The 22,579-nt window shown below is 43.9% G+C and overlaps 1 protein-coding gene across 1 annotated transcript; it reads right to left on the bottom strand.

Moving 5' to 3' along the window:
* Window positions 1-649: 649 nt before the first annotated feature.
* PCP4L1 (Purkinje cell protein 4 like 1) lies at window positions 650-22,204 on the bottom strand (the record flags this gene model as incomplete). Its single annotated transcript, XM_081225386.1, has 3 exons — window positions 22,075-22,204; window positions 1,413-1,467; window positions 650-792 (listed from the first exon to the last, which is right to left on the bottom strand). The coding sequence occupies exons 1-3, from the start codon at window positions 22,081-22,083 to the stop codon at window positions 650-652; spliced, it is 207 nt and encodes a 68-aa protein (XP_081081512.1). The 5' UTR covers window positions 22,084-22,204.
* Window positions 22,205-22,579: the final 375 nt, after the last annotated feature.

The raw sequence follows: 22,579 nt of genomic DNA on the forward strand, positions 1-22,579 counted from the left end.
TGAACCTCTTCCACTTCTGCCCCTTACGGTTCTAGACTAGACAATGAAGGAAACTTTTCCTTGTCTCTACCAGTCCCAGTCTCCCTTCCTTGGAACTAATCTACTGAGCATGCACTAACATGGGAACAGTTTGATTTAGGTCTGCCCAGGGGAAAGGGAGGCTCCAGTCCCCACTGTGGCTTAGCTCATAGGAGGGAAGTGGAGGTCCTGATGAGAAGGATGTGAAGGTAAAAAATGCTACCTGAAGTGTGAATGTTGTAACCAGTGGAACAGGGCATATGCCCCACCCTCGGGCACCGTACTCTGAAGGCTTTTCCCTCCCTCCCACATTGTCAGGGGTCCCTCTCTCAACCTCAAATCCTCTTGCTCTTCAACCTCATAGGGCAGGCACAGGTACTGATCAAGGAGCTGTATCCCAAGGAGAAAACGTTCCACCCTTAAGCAAGTGGCTGCCTGTTGAATTCTTCATCTTCCCCGTGTTCCTTGTGCCTCTGCAGCTGCGATGGCTTGAGGGGCCAGAGAAAATAATGTATAAGTGTTGAACTTGCCTCAACGAGAAGCTTGAGGGACAAAGAGACAAAGATACATGGGAGTCAGAGCTGTAGAGAAGGGGAGGGAAGGGAGCAAGGTGAAGGGTAAGGCTGGTTATTCAGGAACTGGGATCCTTTTTCTTTTGCTGGAATCGCCGGAACTTGCCCTGAATAGCAAGGGCAGCCTTCTCTGTTTCTGGCGCTGTCAGATCAATGTCAATCTCCTCCTCCTCCTCAGCCTTCTTGGCATTGCCAGCTCTCCCTGCAGACAGTTGAGACATTCATTAATGAGTCAACCTGAATTGCCCCAGCCCCTTTCCCCAGGCCCCAAATACCGTGGTTAAAGTCCACTTTCTACTGGACTCCGTGAGGTCCCCCAATCTTTGCTAGGACCAGGAATGCCTGATAACTCCCCCAGAAGCTTGAGTCAGGGGGTACCTAGGCTGAGAATTAGTTATAGTAGATACTCAGGAGCTTTGCAAATCTTGAACCAAGATGACAAATGTCTTCTATCACCACTTATTCCTAAATCCTACAGTTCGGAGTCACAGAGCACACTCACTTTCCCCTGTTTTCTCTAAGGTTCTGATTGAGACAGAGGCTGGGATTATTTGATGAGTTTCTTCCTATCACTGTACCTGCTTCCAAGCATTCCAGAGCCAGTTTCTAAAATCAAAGAGTAAATTCTAGTTGGTTTACTTCTTAGGAAAAAGTGGAAGGAAGTTTACAGATATAGTAGTCCTAACCTAGTGCTTTGTTTCACTTATCACATTCTTATTCCTGTTACATCTGACTTTAGGAGCTTCCAGGCTTACAGCCCTACTTGTCTTCATGTCCCTATATTTACCTGTTCTACAAACTGCTTAGCCCACCCCCACTCACCCTTTTCCTCTGGGCCAGCTGCCTGGTTGGTTGCTGGGGATGTTTTGGTGTTAAGCTGGAAAAGAAAAATCACAATATTAGATATTCACAGAAGTATTAAGGTGCCATCCTCGTAGACTCACCATCATCATTTTCAAGCCCTCCTACTACCAGGTACATCCCTTGGTCTTTTGAAGAAGTGGGTCTTGAGATCAGAGAGAGGGAGAAAAGTCATCAAAATTTATTCAACAAGTATTGATTGGTGTTAGGGAAATTGTAGAGGACAAAACAGAAAAAACCCTGCCCTCATGGAGTTTACATTCTAGGATATAGAGAGACAAATGAATAAACAAGATTATTATTATGTTAAGTGGTGATAAGTGCTATAGAGAAAAGACAGGGAAGGGAGGTAGTGACTGCCAGGTGGGAATGGAGAAATACAGTTTTATACAGAGTGGTCAGGAAAAGCCTCTCTGAAAGGTGGCATCTGAGCCAAGAGCTGAAGGAGATAAGGGAGTAAGGGCTGTAGGTGGTGGGCAAGACATTTCAAGAGCCCTGGGGTGGAAGCGTGACTAGCGTGTTTGAGGAATAGCATGAATCCAATGTAGCTGGAGTGGAGAGGAGGAGGAAGGAGGAACGACAGATGGAGATGAGATCAGAGATAACTGGGAGTGGGGGCAGACTCTGTCGGACCTTGGGAGTCTTTTTAAGGAGCTTGACTTTTATCATAAGGGTAATGATAAGCCATTAGAGACTTTCAATTTGCACATAAGGGGCATTAGGGAGGAAGATGAAAAATCTGTTAGGCGATTATTGCAGAAAACTAGACAGGAGATAATTGTTGCTGGATCAAAAGGTGTCAGTGGAGGTGGTGAGAAGTGGTTTGATTCTAGTTATACAATTGTCCCTCAGATTCCCCAGGAGATTGGTTCCAGGACCCCCGAGGATACCAAAATCCACAGACACTCAAGTACCTTATATAAAATGACATTTATTTGTATATTGGCAAGTATTTGCATATAACCTATGCACATCCTCCCACATACTTTAAAATCTCTAGATTACTTATAACGCCTAATACAGTGTAAAGGCTATGTAAATAGTTGTCAATACAATGTAAATGCTATGCAAATAGTTGCTGGCTTGCAGCAAATTCAAGTTTTGCTTTTTGAAACTTTCTGGAATTAAAAAATATATTTTTTTTCAGTCTTTGGTTGGTTGAATCCACAGATGCAGAACCCTCAGACACAGAGGGCCAACTGTATTTTCAAGCTACGACTATTGGTTAAGTGGCATAGTGAGACAACTCAAGGACAGCTCCAAAGTTTTTGGGCTGAGGAAATGAAAACAAATGAAATTGCCATTTCCTGAAATGAAGAAGACAGCAGGAGGAGCAGGTATTAGGGAAAGGATCAGAAGCTTGTTTTTGGACAAGTTTGAGATTGCCTACCTAATTATCCAGGAGGAGGTTTTTTTTTTTTTTTTTACATCTTTATTGGAGTATAATTGCTTTACAATGTTGTGTTAATTTCTGCTGTATAACAAAGTGAATCAGCTATATGTATACATATATCCCCATATCCCCTCCATCTTGAGCCTCCAGCCCACCCTCCCTATCCCACCCCCTTAGGAGGTCACAAAGCACCTGATCTCCCTGTGATATGCAGCTGCTTCCTACTAGCTATTTTACATTTGGTAGTGTATATATGTCAATGCTACTCTCTCACTTTGTCCCAGCTTCCCCCCCCGCGCCCCCCCTCCTCAAGTCCACTGTCTACCAGGAGGAGATGTTTTTATAAACTGCTGGATATTCAAGATGAGTTAAAGAGAAGGCTCTTGCCTAGAGATATAAATTAGACATTTATTAAGATGTGATTGGCATTTCAGCCATGAGACTGGGTGAGATCACCAGGGGAGTGAGTTCAGATAAAAAGGAGAAAATGGTCAAATCCTGGGGCATTCCGGTGATTAGAGGTTGTAGAAATGCGGAAAAATCAATAAGAAAAGTTGAAAAGAAGCCAGGAGAAAAGTCAAGAGATTATAGTACTTTAGAAGCCATATGAAGAAAATATTTCAAGGAGACAAGAGTGATTAATTGTGTCAAATTCTGCAGGTAAGGGACTTCCCTGGTGGTCCAGTGGTTAACAATCCGGCTTGCAATGCAGGAGATGCCCATTTGATCCCTGGTCAGGGAACTAAGATCCCACATGCCATGGGGCAACTAAGCCCACACACCACAACTGCTGAGCCCGCATGCCACAAGTACTGAAGCCTGCACGCCTAGAGCCCATGCTCCGCAACAAGAGATGCCACCACAACGAGAAGCCCGAGCACTGCAACAAAGAGTAGCCCCTGATCGCCGCAACTAGAGAAAGCCCACGCACAGCAACGAAGACCCAATGCAGCCAAAAATTAAAAAAAAAAAAAAAGTAAAACCAGTCAAGATATTGTCCCTATCTTCCAGGCTGAGTGAGGAGATAAACAAGTACCCAAATAATACTTCCTGAGCATTTATTACGTGCCAAACCCTATCCCATTTAATCCTCTGAAATCTCTGAGATGTCATCCTATTTTATAGTTGAGGAAACAGGCTTAGAGATGTTAAAGATATTGCTCAAGGTCAAGCCACACTACTAGAAAACAGTGGAACTGGCTCTGGGACCCAGGCAGACAAACTCCACACTCTTAGCCACTGTGCTATGTCCACAAGATTGAATACCGTCACATGCTGACACAAATATGCTAATATATTAACAATTACTGAATCTAGCTGGAAAAGATATGGATGTGCATTGAAGAACTCTTTCAACTCTGATAAATTTTTCTAACAGAAAGTTAGGGGGAAATAAGAAAAAATAATAATTTAAAGTAAAATAAAAATTATTAAGATAAAAAACGCTGGGACTTCCCTGGCGGCACAGCGGTTAAGAGTCCATCTGCCAAGGCAGGGGACACGGGCTTGAGCCCTGGTCCGGGAAGATCTCACATGCCGCAGAGCAACTAAGCCCCTGTGCCACAACTACTGAGCCTGTGCTCTAGAGTCCGCGAGCCACAACTACTGAGCCCATGTGCCACAACTGTTGAAGCCCGCGCGCCTACAGCCTGTGCTCTGCAATGAGAGAAGCCACTGCAATGAGAAGCCTGCGCACCGCAACGAAGGGTAGCCCCTGCTCGCCGCCACTAGAGAAAGCCCACGTGCAGCAGCGAAAGACCCAACGCAGCCATAAATGAATAAATAAAGATGAAAAACGCTGATGCAGTGCTATATTTGATATGGAAGTGCATTTTAAAATAAATTACAAATTTAAAAATTGTTAGGTAGGGCCTCCCTGGTGGCGCAGTGGTTGAGAGTCCGCCTGCCGATGCAGGGGATACGGGTTCGTGCCCCGGTCTGGGAGGATCCCATATGCCGCGGAGCGGCTGGGCCCGTGAGCCGTGGCCGCTGGGCCTGCGCGTCCGGAGCCTGTGCTCCGCAACGGGAGAGGCCACAACAGTGAGAGGCCCGCATACCACAAAAAGAAAAAAAAAAAAAAAAAAAAATTGTTAGGTAGATGGACAATTCCATCTTTTTGGATGTTAAAATTTGGGGCCAAACAAAGATGGCTTTATTGATCATGTGTGATTTTCAAAGGATATATTGGTCACATTTATACCGCCTTTTCAAATCTTGTGATTTGTGTATTCCTAGCATCTTGCAAAGTACTGGAGAGAGCAGACAGTTATAAAATAACTATCTAATCTTTTTTATTATTTTTAAAATTTTTATTATAGTATAGTTGATTTACAATGTTCTGTTAATTTCTGCTCTAATGTTTTTTTGTTTGTTTGTTTATAATTTTATTTATTTATTTTTTGGCATGTTGGGTCTTCGTTGCTGTGTGCTGGCTTTCTCTAATTGCAGTGACCGGGGGTTACTCTTCATTGCGGTGCACGGGCTTCTCATTGTCGTGGCTTCTCTTGTGGAGCATGGGCTCTAGGAGCAGGCTTCAGTAGGTGTGGCACATGGGCTCAGTAGTTGTGGCTTGCGGGCTCTAGAGTGCAGGCTCAGTAGTTGTGGCACACGGGCTTAGTTGCTCCATGGCATGTGGGATCTTCCCAGGCCAGGGCTCAAACCTGTGTCCCTTGCACTGGCAGGCAGATTCTTAAGCACTGCTCCACCAGGGAAGCCCTGCTGTAATGTTTTTAAAAGTTGATATGGTCCAGGGACTTCCCTGGTAGTGCAGTGGTTAGGAATATGCCCACCAATACAGGGGACATGGGTTCGATCCCTGGTCCGGGAAGATCCCACATGCCACGGAACAACTAAGCCCGTGCGCCACAACTACTCAGCCTATGCTCTAGAGTCTGCGAGCCACAACTACTGAAACCCGCACGCATTAGAGCCCGTGTTCCACAACAAGAGAAGCCACTGCAATGAGAAGCCTGCACACTGCAATGAAGAGTAACCCCCACTCACCACAACTAGAGAAAGACCACGCGCAGCAACGAAGACCCAGCGCAGCCAAAAATAATTAAATTTAAAAAGAAAAGTTGATATGGTCCAATTTTTGTAAAATATATTGATTGCTTATCTATGTATATGTACATTTTTATTTAAAAATCTGAAAGAACATGCACAAGGGTGTTCCCCAAACCCTATGGAATTCCTGCTAGTCCCCCTTTGACCAAAAAAAAAAAAACCAAAAAGTTTCCATGAGAGAAAGGGTTGTTCCTGAGACTCTTGGGAGATGGGCCACTCATTACTCTTTCTTTTCCCATGATCTTCCTGTAGTCAATATATATATATATATATATATATATATATATATATATATATATATATATATATATAGGGCACATGATCAATGTAATAACCCAGTAGTTAGCTAGGTGACACTTTCCACACTGGCATGCTGTCATCACAAGAGGTCTGTCCACACTGCAAAAGCATGAGATAGATGGGGTGTTTAGTAATAGGATAATAGTCAATAGTCCAGACAAGGGGGTCACGGGTCAAGAGGCAAGTTCTATAGTCCCATGATCTCTGACTTCAAATCCTACTTTCTTTATTGCCAGCAAATCCCTGAATCTGATCCTTGCTTTAACCATTATCCCCCTCTCTCTCTCTAAGCCTGTTCCCTTAATCCACCAATTCTTTTCTTTCATCTCTCCCCTTTGGAGGAAAATCTGGACCCCAGTTCTAAATATCTCCCCTCGAGTAGCTGTCCCTTCCTCTACCTTCCTTCTCATATCAGCTAACCTTGAGAATCCTCGAAGCAGGAATATTTGTCAGGGCTGAACCACACCCGCCACCCCTCTCCCTCTGCCCTGCCAGCTGTCACATTCCTGAGTCTCTCCTGAGATTACTGACCCTGGAATGGAGCCATGGCTCAGCTGCTGTCTAGCCACCCAGGGGCTCTCCGCTCCATTTGGCTTAACTTTATGGGAGGTCACTACGGAGACTAGAAAAGGGCTCTGTAAAGGAGAAGAAAACCCCTATTACTCACAATGCCCCTTGAAATCTCTCTCACACCTTCTGCTAAAAAGTAATACGCTGGGGCTTCAACCTGTCCCTCCTCTCTGTACCCTCTCCAGCCAGTTCTCAAATAGCTACTCTGAACACTATGGATTTCTGGATTTAGTGGTTAGTGATTTGTTGAGGTGGGAGGTGGGGGCAGTTAGATCACAGGTTGTTAGCTCCCACCCTCTACATCATACTCAGCCCTTTACTGGTCCCTGGTCTCTGCCCCAAGCCTCCTGTGTATCTTCCAGAAACTCAGCAATTTTAGATGAATCAAGGTCCTCTGGTGCATCCATCTGACAGCCATCAGGTTAACCATATTTCTGGTAAACCAAGGAGGCACGGAGGTCCACTCTGGATGAACCAGAAACCACATGTGCTGTAAGAGTGTCTCTTACAAAAACTCACAACTCCAGAGGATCAGTGCTCACCCACAAGAGCTGTGACAGGTGAACATCTCTCAGCCGCTCTCTCTCAGCCTCTCATTCTAGCCAGGTATGGATTATTGGAAACTCTCAGGTGCTCTTCTACTTCTTTCAATACTGAGCTCTTCTGACCAGAAATAACAACAGTGAAATGGTTTAGCAAATCCTTCCTTTTCCTTATGGGACCCACCTAGGGGAACTGGAAGAAAACAAGGACTTTAGAATGCCACCCCGCCTCATCTTATTAATAATCATATATATTGATATAATACTTACTTTGTGCCAGTCACTTTTCTAAGTACTTTAACACATCGAATTCTTACAACAGCCCTATAAGATAGGTATTGTTACTAGTCTCACTTTACAGATAAGAAAACTAAGGGCCAGAAGAGGTTAATTAACTTGCCTAAGGTCATATAGCTAAGACGTAGCAAAGCCAGGATTTGAACCAAGGTGGTCTGACTCCAGAGTCCACCCTCTTGAACATTATGCTATGCTGTATTCCAGTCTCCAGCCAAAGGCATAAGCATGTGTATGCATGTGGTACATACATACCATATGAGAAGGATGTCCAGTGGGAAACTGATTTAAATAGACAAGTGCTCCCACACAGCAAAGCAATCCCTAGGTAAGGAGGAAAGTCCTAGAGATCATGATTTCCTTCCATTCCCACAGTTAGACAGCTGTATTCAAGGACCAGTCTCTCAATCCATAGTCCCCAACACTTGCTTGATATACACTCTAGAGGGTCCTGTCCTCCCAATATGGGGAAAGCTTACTTGTAATTTGAGAACCTGATCCCAGACCTTACCTACTGACTCAGATTCCTGCTCTGCTAGTTGAGCTAGCCTTGCTGATTCTGGCTTTCATCTTGATGTTTGCCCAGTGGGCCTCCTGACACATAACCGGCTGACTCCTGGGGGTTAGCCATAGCCTGTGTGTGTGTTTTTCACTCCCAGGGCCAGATGCTAGCCTTTCAGATTCTGAGAATTCCATGTGCAGGATCATCCTATTGGTTTCCATTTCAAATGACTCTCTTGCTTACATTTAAGCCTGTTATTCCAAGTTTCTAGTGAGTTGAAGCTTGGTTCAGTTCAGCCTCACTGTCTACACAGGACTAAATGTTTCTTACTTCTCAACATGTAATTAGCAACTATGAGGCCCATCAACTCTTGCCTTTCCCTAGAGGGCCCTAGTTTCTTTCCCTGCCTACCTTCCTGTATTCCTTTTCTCCTCACCTCTGGGCCTGATGTGCTCCAAAGTTCCATTACACCATCTTGGCAGTAGCTGCCAATTCCCCATGAGTATACTTTTGTTTCCTCTGCAGTTCAAAGTTGTGGACTCTCCCTTCCAGTGTGGAAGGAGGAAAAGGAGAGGTCTGCTGGCTTAGGGGTCTTCTGTCTTCAAACTTTGAGAGACTGCAGAGAGGGATATGACACAGCAATATCCTCCCTTTCCTGACCCTATACCTCCTTCCAGGGCATTTATCAGCATTCAGATGATGTCTTGTCCTTCCATTTGAGCTTTAGATCCCGTTCCCTTTTTCTCCTCCTCAGGAATCTTCACAATCAATTCTCTTGACTTGCTTATAAATAAAACCTCTTCCTTTCTTTAAAACCAAAAAAACAAACAAAAAAAGCCTTCCTCAATCTGAATTCCTTCTTCACCCACAACTAGAGTGAAAAGAAGCGGGTCTAGGACCAAGCCTTGAGGAACCCCAATATTAAAAGGTTAGGGTGAACAGATGGAGAAATATACCATGTTCTTGGACTGGAAGAATCAATATTGTGAAAATGACTATACTACCCAAAGCAATCTACAGATTCAATGCAATCCCTATCAAACTACCAACAGGGCTTCCCTGGTGGCGCAGTGGCTGAGAGTCCACCTGCCGATGCAGGGGACACAGGTTTGTGCCTGGTCTGGGAAGATCCCACATGCCGTGGAGCGGCTGGGCCCATGAGCCATGGCCACTGAGCCTGAGTGTCCGGAGCCTGTGCTCTGCAACGGGAGAGGCCACAACAGTGAGAGGCCCGCATACCGCAAAAAAAAAAAAAAAAAAAAAAAACCCTACCAATGGCATTCTTCACAAAATCAGAACAAAAAATTTTACAATTTGTATGGAAACACAAAAAACCCAGAATAGTCAAAGCAATCTTGAGAAAGAAAAACGGAGCTGGAGGAATCAGGCTCCACAACTTCAAACTATACTACAAAGCTATGGTAATCAAGACAGTATGGTACTGGCACAAAAACAGAAATATAGATTAATGGTTCAGGATAGAAAGCCCAGAGATAGACCCACGTGCATATGGTCACCTAATTTATGACAAAAGAGGCAAGAACATACAATGGAGAAAAGACAGCCTCTTCAATAAATGGTGCTGGGAAAACTGGACAGCTACATGTAAAAGAATGATATTAGAACACTCCCTAACACCATACACAAAAATAAACTCCAAATGGATTAAAGAGCTAAATGTAAGATCAGACACTATAAAACTCTTAGAGGAAAATATAGGAAGAACACTCTTTGACGTAATCCACAACAAGATCTTTTTTGACCCACCTCCTAGAGTAATGAAAATAAAAACAGAAAAAAACAAATGGGATCTAATTAAACTTAAAATCTTTTGCATAGCCAAGGAAACCATAAATAAGACAAAAAGACAACCCTCAGAATGGGAGAAAACATTTGCAAATGAAACAACGGACAAAGGATTAATCTCCAAAATATACAAAGAGCTCATGGAGCTCAACATCAAAAAAACAAACAATCCGATTAAAAAATGGGTGGAAGACCTAAATAGACATTTCACCAAAGTAGACATACAGATGGCCAAGAGGCACATGAAAAGATGCTCAACCTCACTAATTATTAGAGAAATGGAAATCAAAACTACAATGAGGTATCACCTCACACCTGTCAGAATGGCCATTATCAAAAAATCTACAAACAGTAAATGCTGGAAAGGGTGTGGTGAAAAGGGAACCCTCCTGCACTATTCGTGGGAATATACATTGATACAATCACTATGGAGAACAGTATGGAGGTTCCTTAAAAACTAAAAATAGAACTACCATACGACCCAGCAATCTCACTACTGGGCATGTACCCTGAGAAAACCATAATTCAAAAAGAGACATGTACCACAATGTTCATTGCAGCACTATTTACAATAGCCAGGACATGGAAGCAACCTAAATGTCCACTAACAGATGAATGGATAAAGATGTGGCACATATATGCAATGGAATATTACTCAGCCATAAAGAGAAATGAAATTGAGTTATTTGTAGTGAGGTGGATGGACCTAGAGTCTGTCATACAGACTGAAGTAAGTCAGAAAGACAAAAACAAATACTGTATGTTAATGCATATATTATGGAATCTAAAAAAAAATGATACTGATGAACCTAGTGGCAGGGCAGGAATAAAGACGTAGACATAGAGAGTGGACTTGAGGACATGGGGGGAGGGGAAGAGGGAAGCTGGGGCGAAGTGAGAGTAGCATCGACGTATATACACCTACTAAATGTAAAACAGATAGCTAGTGGGGCAGCAGCATAGCACAGGGAGATCAGCTCGGTGCTTTGTGACGACCTAGAGGGGTGGGATAGGGAGGGTGGGAGGGAGGCTCAAGAGGGAGGGGATATGGGGATATATGCATGCATATGGCTGATTCACTTTGTTGTACAACAGAAACTAACACAGTATTGTGAAGCAATTATACTCCAATAAAGATCTATAAAAATAAATAAATAAATAAAATGTTAGGGTGGTCCTTTCAAAATAGTGCTGGAACAATTGGATAGTCAATTGCAAAAAAACCTCAATCTATATCTTGCACCCTATACAAAAATTAACTTGAAATGTATATAAAACCTAAAACTATAAAACTTCTAGAAGAAAATACAGGGGAAAAGTATCTTTGCAACCTTAGGGTAGGCAAAGATTTCTTAGATACACCAAAAGCACAATCCATAAAAGAAAAAAATTATAAATTGGACTTCATCAAAATTAAAAACTGCTCTTTGAAAGACACTCCTAAGGGAATGAAGAGACAAACTACAGACTGGAAGAAAATATTTGCAAATCACAAATAGGATAAAGGACTTGTATCCAGTATATATAAAGAACTTTCAAATCTCAATAGTATGAATACAGTTTGTAAAAAGGAGCAAAATATTTGGACACTTCACCAAAGAAGATACATGGATGGCAAATAAGCACATGAAAAAATATATATCATTAGTCATTTGGGAAATTTGAATTAAAACCACAATTAGATATCATTATACAGCTATTAGAATGTTTTTTGTTGTTGTTGTTTTGGGGGGGTTGTGTGTGTGTGTGTGTGTGTGTGTGCGTTCGTGCACGCATGCACTTGTGCGTGCACACACGTTTTTGTTGGTTTTTTTTTAATGACTATATGATGTGCTGGCAAAGATACAGAGTATCTGGAGTTCTCAGACATTGCTGGTGGGAATGTAAGATGGAACGGCTAGTGTGGAAGTGTACATTTTTCATACAACCCAGCAATCCTACTCCTAGGTATTTACTCAAGTGAAATTAAAACATACGTCTACACGTAAACTTGCAAGTGAATGTTTATAACGGCTTTACCTGCAATCACCAAAAACTGGAAACAACCAAATGTCCCTCAACTGAGGAATGGGTAAACAAATTGTAATACATCCATAAAAGGTAATACTACTCAACAATTAAAGAAGGAATGGAACTACTGATACATACAACAACATGGATGAACTTTAAAGACATTATGCTAAGTGAAAGAAGCCAGACCCGAAAGGATACACGTATACTGTATGATTCCAATTATATGACATTTCTTGTAAAGGCAAAACTATAGGTACAGCAGACAGATCAGTGGCTGCTAAGGGCTGAGGTCATGGGAGGGGTGACTATAAAGGAAAATGAGGGAATTTGGGGGATGATGGAACTGCTGTATATCTTGATTGTGCTGGCAGTTACACGATGTATATGTTTGTCAAAATTCACAGAACTATATCCGGATAAAAGTACATTTTACTGCATGTAAGTTATACCTTATTAACTTATTAAGTTATACAAGTAACATAATAAGTTATTAAATAATAAGTTATTTTTTTAAGGGGAAAGAAGGTTAAGAGAGGTCAAGAAGCTAGCAAAGACTGAGAAGGAGCAGTTAGAAAGGTAGAGTAGAAAGGTGACTGGGGAAGGGGTGGGGGCCAGTGTCTCTCACGTCTCTTTTCTTTTCATAGCTGGACTTCTCAGAGCACTTACTGTCTCCATTTCCTCACCTCCCACACACTCTCCAACCCACTTCAACCTAGCTTCTATGCCTATTCCACTGAAATGCCTCTTTAGAAAACCAATGTGCTCTATGATAAGAAATCAAATGCAAAAGTTCCACCTCCACTTGTCTTGACCTCTTGAAGCGTTCAATACTCATTTCACCTTTCTTGACACATATTCTTTCCTTGGCTCCTGGGACATCACAGTTTTTCCTGGTTTTTCTCTTATCTTTCTGGACACTTCTGTCAACATTTAAGTATTGGGGGCTCTCGAGGTTTAGGGCTAGGCTCCCTTCTGTTCTCTTTTCCTAGATGATCTTATCTGCACCTATGACTTCAGTTATCATTTATACAGCACCATCCAATAGAACAGTGGTCAGTTATCTACTACTCACTGCCAAATCTGGTCTATGGCCTGTTTTCCTAAATTGAGTTTTACTGGAACACAGCCATGCCCATTGTTTGCATATTGTCTGTGGCTGCTTTTGCACCACAATAGCAGAGTTGAGTAATTGCAGCAGAGGCCACAGGGCCCACAAAGCCAAAAATACTTGCTACCCAGCCCATTACAGAAAAAGTTTGCAGACCCCTGCAAAAGAACTTTTTGCAATGATGGAAATGTTTTATATCTGTGCTGTCCAATATATGGCATCCCCTAGGCACATGGGGCTATTGAGCATTTTGAAATGTGGCTAGTGCAACTGAGGAATAAAATTTATAAATGTATTTAATAAGTTAATAATTTATTAATAACTAATAAGCTAAATAGCTACATGTGGTTAGTGGCTACCATATTGAACAGCCCAGAATGCCATTGATGGCTCAAATGTACAGCTTTCCCTTGGTATCCAAGAGGGATTGGTTTTAGGATCCCCAGGGATACCAAAATCCACAGATGCTCAAGTCCCTTACATAAAATGGCACAGTACAGTCTGCCCTCCAGTACCCATGGGTTCTGCATCCTCAGATTCAGAAATTCAATCCGCTGTTGGTGGAACCTGTGGATGCAGAGGGCAGACTGCGTACCTCTATCCCAGAAATCGCCTCTGAGCTTTAAAACATCTCCACTTGGATGTTCTATGGAAACTCCAAACTCTTTGTGTCTCAAACTAAATTCATAATCCTACCTACCCAACCTAGTCCTCTACAAGTATTCCCCATTTCATCCAGTTGTACAAGCCACAAACCTAGAAATTGTTCTTGACACCTTTCTTTCCTTCACATTGCATATCCAATTCAATATTAAGTCCTATTAACTTTATCTCCCAAATATCTCTTAATCCATTCACTTCCACCATCCTAACACAGTTGTTTCTTATGTGGACCACGGTGATAGCCCAAGTGGTTACTGATGCTCTTAGGATAAAGAAGAAAATTCTTGTTTTTAGAAGAAAATTCTTAACACAGTCTAAAAGGCTTTACATTATGCAGCCTCTGATTACCTCGGTAACCTCATCTCTGTTTCTTCTCACCTCAGGACCGTGGCACATGGTTCCCTTACCCCTGCTCCCCTTTTACCTAGTTAATTCCTATTTATCCTTCAGAGCTCTCCTTAAGGGTTCCTTCTTCCAGGAAGCCCTTCTTAGCTCCCCAGACTAGGCTAGGACCCTCGTAAGTTTTCACAGCACCTGGTATTTCTCCTTAGTAGTACTTTTTACTAATGTAATTAAATAATAATTTACTGATTAGATATTTAATGCCTGTCTCCTCCATTTCTGTGCGAGTTCCTATGAGGAACTCGCTATGAGGGTAGGGGCAGTGTCTATCTTACTCACTCCTGTAGTCCCAGGGTCTAGCACGATATACACTCAGTATATGTTGAACAAATGAAGGGAGCTCCTACTCTGCTTTATTTGCCACCTCACCACAATTTCTGAAGTCTAATTTGTTTTCAGATAGCTGAGGGCCTCATTCTGTAGCTGGTTCAGAGATTGTGAAGCCAGGTCATTGTTTTTCCTCACTTCAGTAGATATGCCTGAAAAACAGCTGAGGATGAAGTGGAAGAACTTCTCTAGGAGTGTATTTCATGTTACCTGTATTATAGTTATTGTGTATTTGTCTTACTTCCCCTTCCCCAACTTCACCACCCCACCAGAGTCCATTTCCTTGAAAGCACATTTAATTGTGTATCACTTGTAGTAACTGCAACCTATGTCTTGCACATAGTAGGTCCTCAGTAGATATTTATGTGAATTAAAATTTTCTCAAGCCTCAAATTCCGGTGGAAGCAATATGTCATATTAGGTAGAGTTAGACAGATCCGAGTTCATATCCTGGATCTGCATTGACTATCCCAGCTCTCCCATTCCTAGCTGTGTGACATTGGGTAAATCAGTTAGCCTTGCTGTGCTCAGACATCTCATCTGCAGAAGAGGAAACATATCTATCCTGAAAGGTGAAAAGTACTAGAAAAAATGTATGCAAAATACCTAGCATATATCAAAATAAATAGTTATTATTTTGAAGTAATGTAACTCTGGATTGAATATAAGAATAGGTCAAGTTACTGGGGTGTTGCCTGGCTCAAGGCCTGGAATCAAAGAGTAGAGCTGCCACAGAGTATATCTTCACTAAGTGGGACTGAAGGAGGAAGGGAATACCTGGGATGGCTCTAAGGGCCCTTGAGGCTTATTCTGCTACCAAAGGATTTCATAACTGTTCTCTTTTTACTCTAAACCAACCCTGGAAATCACAATCTCCCTGTATGCCCAATGTCTGTCCCCAAAAATGCTGACAATAGCTCTAAACCTTTGGTAAAGGGCCCAACAAGAGTCTGCTTGGGCAGAAATTGTATTCTGTATAGCAGCTGCCCATGTCTGTAACCCTGGAGCCTCCTGAAACTACTCCCAGGTCAGAGGTGTACCAGAGGGGACCTCCGATGCAGCACCTCCATTAATGTTCATGTTTCATTGCAAAGAACCCTTAGACACAAACACACCCTATTTTTTTATTTTTATTTTTATTTTTATTTTTATTTTTGTAGACTATGGGGAGAAGATGATTAGTGCTCAGGAGCAAATAGACCATATCTCCTCAATCAATCCTTTGTATCTGAAAGATGACTGTGTAAATCCATCCCTTGCCTCAGAAAGATAGTTTGTTAGTATTGGCAAAGCACCTGAAAATAGTCAAAGTGGTAGCGACTTAGGTTCTTTTTCCCTATAGCTGTCACTATTGGGGAATAGGTACCCTATAACTCTAGGCCCTACTCGCCCTGCCCCCTTCTTGGGCTGCATTTCTTCCTTTCTTTGTCTCTTTCATCCTTAATGGTGTTGCCACAGCAACCATTGTCACGCGAAGAGGCAAGATAGTGTCACCCCCTCTGTTCCAAGCAGCAATTTAGAACTAACCATGGAAAAGGTAAACTACCCAGATTTCCCCATACTCCTCATCCCACTGGGGTCTTTAAAGAGGTATCACAGGTTGTTAGCAGCAGCAACAGACAGGAACAAAGGAGCACCTCATTGTATCTGTATCACATATACTCTGCTTTTGCATGATATAGCTTGGATGCTGGGCAAAAGAAAACACATCATATACACCTAATAGTACTGTTAGAATCACTTAGCTCAAATGAATAAGCACAAGGACTCAGAATCCTGTCCTATAGTCCAGGGCAGGGAAATCTAAAAAGGGCCTGAATCCTAAATATGAGCCCCAAAGACCCCTTTCTGGCCTTAGTATTGAAATAAATCCTAGGCCTTGTAAGCTCCGTGCTTGCTTTAGAGATATGCAGAAAGTGAAGGGAGACAGGAGTTAGTGCATCTGCTTTCAAGTAGTGACAAAGAGGCTTCAGCCCCCCAGGGACCCTTTTATCCCTGCTGACATGTTCTCCCCCAATGATAAATGAAGTTCACTGCTAAAGATCCTTAGAGAGGCCTTTGGGATCCCCTGGTGCCCCTGAAAGACCCCGGACTGCTGTTTTTGGAGCACCGTGGGAACTGTTTCAATTCTTTCAGTGCAGCAACCAGCTGCAGTCCTCAAACAGCTTCAGAAAGACTTGCTCAAGGTCACCCTCAAGATAATAACAGAAAAAGAACTAGGAATCCTTACTCCAGGTTCTACAGACACACATTCTTTTCCTAATGTTTCCTAATGCATGGAATATAACCCAAATACCTTACAGACAGGAATAGAACCTAAGCAGTCAGAGCTCCCGAGCCCCCTGATCTGTCCTTCCCCTCTCAGCCATCCCATCCCTGTTTCCTGAAATAGCAGTACCCCTCACTGGAGTCAGGCAGAATTCTTTGGCTATGCCAGCTCATGGTATGCGGAGAGTCAACAGCGCCCGCCCGGTTCCCCCCAGCATGGGCTGCCACAGTGTAATGAGCAGTTATTTGTGGTGCTCTGCACACAGCTTGGAACTGTGCCTTCACCCCATACTGAGGGTAGGGGGTGGGGGAGAGAGAGTAGTGCCAAAGCATCATTTATTACTGTAATCTCCAGTGTGCATCCCACCCATGGCGTTATTGTCCCAAAATAAACGTATTCATCCCACCACAGTCTACAAAGCAAACACTCAGCTGGAGGGCTTTGTGTGGGAGGGAGGCAGCACCAAGGACAACAGAAGGGTAAATGGCACCTCTTTTCCCTGGATGGGGGGTTGGGAAACCTAGGTGGGCCTGCCTTCTGGCATCAGCCTGGAATTAAACAATCATCAGGCTTCAGGGAGGAGAATGTGATAAGGTCTAGGCACCTGCAGGGGTGCAGATGTCTTAGAAAAAGTGGTTTGGGATCTGCTTCTGACTTGGCTTACTCTTGCAGGCAAAATAATTCTGGGGCAAGTCACTTTGAGCAGTAGGTCTGGAGTACGGATTTAGAAAATCATGCACTTAGTATTCACCACTCACTTTGCCAGCGTAATGTGTTCTTCTTTCCCTCTTCTAGATTTCTCCTCCCACAGCCTTTGTACTCTCTTTGGAAGTCAAGTGGCCAAATGAAGGAGGAGTAAATGTTCAGCGCCTGTTTGATTATCAGGTACAGCAATTTTACTTAGATACCTGTTTTCTGCACTGGATCCTCCAAGTCAAATACTTTAGAGTTAAGAGAATTGCTCATTCCTTTCTTTTCTGAAAGAAAACCTCTCCTTCTGGTCCTTGTTGCTTTACAGTTATGGAAATCAGTGATGGACACCAGAAACTAAGAATGCATGAAAAGGGGACCTCCAGACTTCCCCCTTCCTACACTCCTATTAACTTACCTACTCCACTTCAGCACATTCATTGCACCCACTTTTAAGGAGACTAGGCATCTTGCATTAGGAAGAATAGTGCTTCCCCTGTCTAGTATTCTACCAAAATTTACCCCGTTGGTACATATCATCCTACGTTGGTCTCTCCTCTTTCTCTATCCTCTTGCTCAGGATTTATTAAATCACACTGCTTAGATCTCCTATAGAAACTATTTGTAATATATTCCTTCAAAGTTGCATGTAAATTAAACCATTCTATCACTGGAGTCACATGTTAAAAGAGTCTTAAGGAAAGTTCTTTGGGGATAAGAAGGCAGCAGTTCTATGCCCCAGTGTTGGTTCTAATACTGTGTAAACTTAGATAAGGTTTGGGCCTCAGTTTCCTCATCTGTAAAATGAGAAGTTTGGACCAGATGATCTTTAGGGTTCCTTGACAAATCTGAAATTATATCGCTAAAATGTTTTGATGTATTATTTGAGATTTTTTTGGTAAAAAAACCCTGTATTTCTTCTAGATAGAAGGATTTTTGCAAAACTAAGCTTATTTTTTCCATGATAACATAGACTCATGAAAGACAATTTGGAACTATAGAAAAACAGAAAGAAAACAGGGGGAAGCATTCATAGAACCATTACCTTGAAAAGACAAGGTAGTGACTTGCCTTGATTGACCTGATCCTACTTCCTCCTCTGCCTTTGCAGCCCTATCTCCATCACTGTCATCAGTTAAGATTCTCCATGGACAGACATGAAAGCCACATCAGGTTTGCATATTCGGACTCTAGCCACAATACTTATGGTGCCTGTCCCTACAGAGACGTGACATTCTAAGGTGTTACTGATAACAGCTGCAGCTTAGGAAGAAGACTCGTCTATATTCCCAGGTCACAGGATGACAAAGTCATCCACTTTTATCAGCCAGAGTCTCCTGCTCAAGCAGCTAAGGCCAACAACCTGGATTGGTGACTAAGAAAGGCATGAGCAAGTTCTAGAACCAAATTCTGGTTTCTCTTACTTCAGAAGACAGATATTTCTAGAGGTGGAAGGCTTTCCAATATCAAGCTCTTCTGTTTTATACGTCCAACATAATCATCATCATAATAAAATAACAGTGAGTGAGAAAGAAAGAAACTTGGATTTCCTCCAAGTCCCTACCAGGTTCCCTAACAAATGGTTCACAGAAGACATAACAGAATGATGTCACCCTGACCAAACTTCCATTGTGGAGGAGGTTGTAGATTCAGGCAGATAGGCACAGGAAGGAGAATGTGATCCCCAAAGTGTGATATCCCATTCCTATTACCTAGGAGGACAGCAAACAGAATAATAAAGGAGGGAGTACTGGGTCTAGTGAGGTTTCTAGTTGATCTGTCCCTTGCTCTATCCCCTGCCAGCTTGGGGACAGACACTATGGGGCAGAGACACCATGGAACTAGTTACCAGTCATCCATAACCCCCATTTCAGCAGAATGACTGCTGGACCAAGGGATTCCTCCAGCTGGGTTTTTTACAATTGAGAAGTGCAACAGGATCACAGAAGAACTTGCAAGTGTGCTTTAAGCCGCCAGATACACCATATGACAAGGGATTATAGGAAAGAGCCCTCATGGACTGAATGTATCTCCCATCCCCATTCTTCACCGAAACTAGCAAAAAGTTATTAAACTATAAGAGATAGACTGTGATTCACAGCAATCAAGTCCTGCCTGCAGCTGTGAATGCAGACAAGCTGGAGATGAGCCCCTGCAGCTCCTCTGCACACGAACACGCACACTCACAGGGAAATGCTCTGCTGCAGTACTGAGTGACAGCAGAGCCAGGAAGGGAAAGTATAACCAGAGACCTTCCCCAGCAGCGTCACCAGGACCCTACACTTTTCCTCTAGGTCTGGAGACCCCCTCCCCAATTTTTGTTCTTCATTTGAAATGGGAATCTCTTAAAGAGATCCCAAATTCTCTCATTTCATGCAGTTTCACTGAAGCAAGACAATAAGCAGGTGGGGGAGGTGAAGCTTACATAAGATTCAGAGTGCACAGGGCTTTCCTGGGCTAGGGCTCCAGCCTGAAAGAGGAGACCCCTGGGGCTGGGCTGAGAGAAATAAGAAGTTTGGAGTCCCCCTAGAGCTTCAGAGCTCTGGGCAACACTTCCACTTTTCTTCATAGCTTGTACCAGAGGAAGAAAACAGGCTGGGTCTTGGCCTCTGGGGAAGCAGAGGCCCTTTGGGGATCTGGTTCAAAGACAGCTGATCTCTGTGTAAGCCCAGGTGGCTGCTTCTGGATTTTATAAATACTCATCCCTGAAACCAGGCTCAGCTGTGTATTAGGAGGCAGCTTCGACAGCTAAACTGCTAGTTAGGACCAGTTCACTCTGACAGCCTGGGAGGCCAGGCAGCCCTGCAGACACTGTCCATTACTTCCCATCCAAGGATCCCACTCTCATCATTCTACTGAGTTCCTGATTGAGGCTAGTCAAGTACAGCTGCTAAGTCAAGACTTGACTTTCCCCTTAAACACCAAATTATTTTTCTTGACACTGCTTTGTGACAGCTTTGTCACCCCACCAAATATCACCCTAAATCCCAGTCCCTGTAGTGTATCCTACAGAGAGGCTGTGCACTTCCTCTAAAAAGCACAGGCTAACCACACATCTTCATGTTGGCATAGACTTCAGATCACAAACCTCCAGGGGATGGCTTGAATTGCAACTTTCAGATTTAGAAACACTAGGGGGGCGTTGAACTCTAGACCTCAGTGAAAAGAGGGCAAAGAAAACCTCTCTTCTCATATTAGGGCTGAAAGAAGCAAAAGGAAAGAAGATTGAATTTTTTTTTCCTTTTCTTTCTTTCTGAAAGGCTGCTGTGGTCACAGTCACAACTATCTGAGGGACAGGAAACCACTTTAGTTCATCTGCAGCCCCCAGAGTAGCTGAATTTTCCAGGATAAACTTAGTGGACATGGCAAACAAAACATAGTAGTTGGCACTAATTGGCTCCCTGGGCGAGAGCTTTTGGTAGGAGCCAGCAGAGCTCCAACTAAAGATGAAGATCTAAACTGAGATCTCGGCTACAGGGTCCTACCCTTTCACTAACCTTGTATCCTTGACACTTCTCATGCTAGTTTTCTGAAATACTCTAAAATTAAAAAAAAATTTTAATTTTAAAAGAGAGAGGGAGATAATAACAATATCTAACATACAATGAGTGCCTACTCTCTGTCAGGTACTGTTCTCAGTACTTGGCATATATTATCTCATTTAATCATTAGAACGACCAGTATTGCCCCCATTTTGCAGATAAAACACTGAAGCAGAGAAAGGTTTAGTAAACTTGCCTAAGGCCGCATGGCTAGTAAGCAGTAGAGCTGGGATCTGGCATATAGCTGAGATGTTGGATTTAACACAAGATCCTGGGCACTAGGAAAGGGGTTGCAGACAGCAAGCCTGTGATGTCACTGCCCATACTGACTTCACTTAGAAAGGAAGATCCTTGTCTCTGGATGCCTACAAATGCAGTCAAACAATGGAAGAGGTCTTTCCCAGTCTGCTTTGACCCCCACGGATGCACAGCGTTCTTTGAATAGAGGAAATCACAGTTAATGGACTGGGTCTGGCTCGGATGACCACGGACCCTGTGGAGACTCGGGGTGTAACAAGCACTGCAGAAAGAGGTCTACTCTTGAAGGGGACATCTCCCCAGGAGCCAGACAGGCCCCCACTACAAGGCTTCTGAATATCAGAATGGTCCCTCCAACGGTTGGTTCTTGATTGAATGAGTGGAGGGTAGGATGCCACCTTCCTAAAAGGGGCGAAGTGGCCACCCCAGGGGACGAGGGCCGGAGTTCTCCGTTGAATGCTACATAAGGAGTGTAAAAGCAATACAGCCCTAGGAGAGGGAAGACAGAAGCTAATGTTTTTCTCAGAAGTCTGGGGAGTGAAGGGAAGCCCAAGTAACCTCGGAGCAGTAAGACCTATGCAGAGGGCAGTATCCTGAGGATAAAACTTACGACCTGAGATCTCAGCCCTCCCATTCTACAGTCGATTCCAGTCCCCCAAAATCTCTACCGACAGTCAGGGAACTTAAAGCCTCCCTCTTCCAATCGCTCCCCAGCACTCCAAGGTGGGAGCTTTCCCAGAGAGGCAGGGGGCGTCCCGGGAGGATTCTCAGCGGCTCTGGGCTGCAGCACCCTCCCTCGCAGCCCTGGGACCCCGAGCCGCGGCCTCCCCGCGCCGCAGCCCTAGTCCGCAGCGGCGGGGCCGGGCAGCGCCTCTCACCTCGCTCATCGCGGCGGCCAGACGGGACGCGCGGGGCGCGACACGTGCAGGGGAGACAAGGGACACTCAGGCTGCTCGGGCGACGGCCGCGAGTTGCCGGGCTCTGAGGCAGGGGCCCCGCTGACGAGGCGAGGAGAGTTAGTGCGGAGAGCCGCTGCTGCAGTGCCCGTACCCCAGCTCCAGGCGCTCAGCTCCCTGCCAGGAGTCCCCGTCCGACCCTGTCCTGTCAGAGCCGCTCCGCGAGCCTCCGCCGGCCCCACCTTTTATAGTCAGCTCCCTACCAGCCTCCAGCCCGACCAATAGGAGCTCTTTCTGCCGCAGAGTGACAGCCCCTGACATCCAATGGTGGCAGGCTCAGAGGTCTGCTGCATTTCCAAACTAGGGTAAGACAGAGAGCGGGAAGGAGGGGGAGACCGTCGGGGGATGAGAAGATGGAAAATGAAGCAGGGGGAGCAAAGAAGGAAGGAGAGGAAGGACTAGTACACGAAGGAAGGAGAGAGAGAGG

This window comes from Mesoplodon bidens, assembly GCF_964165515.1.
Source record: "Mesoplodon bidens genome assembly, chromosome: 2".
Lineage (NCBI taxonomy): Eukaryota > Metazoa > Chordata > Mammalia > Artiodactyla > Ziphiidae > Mesoplodon > Mesoplodon bidens.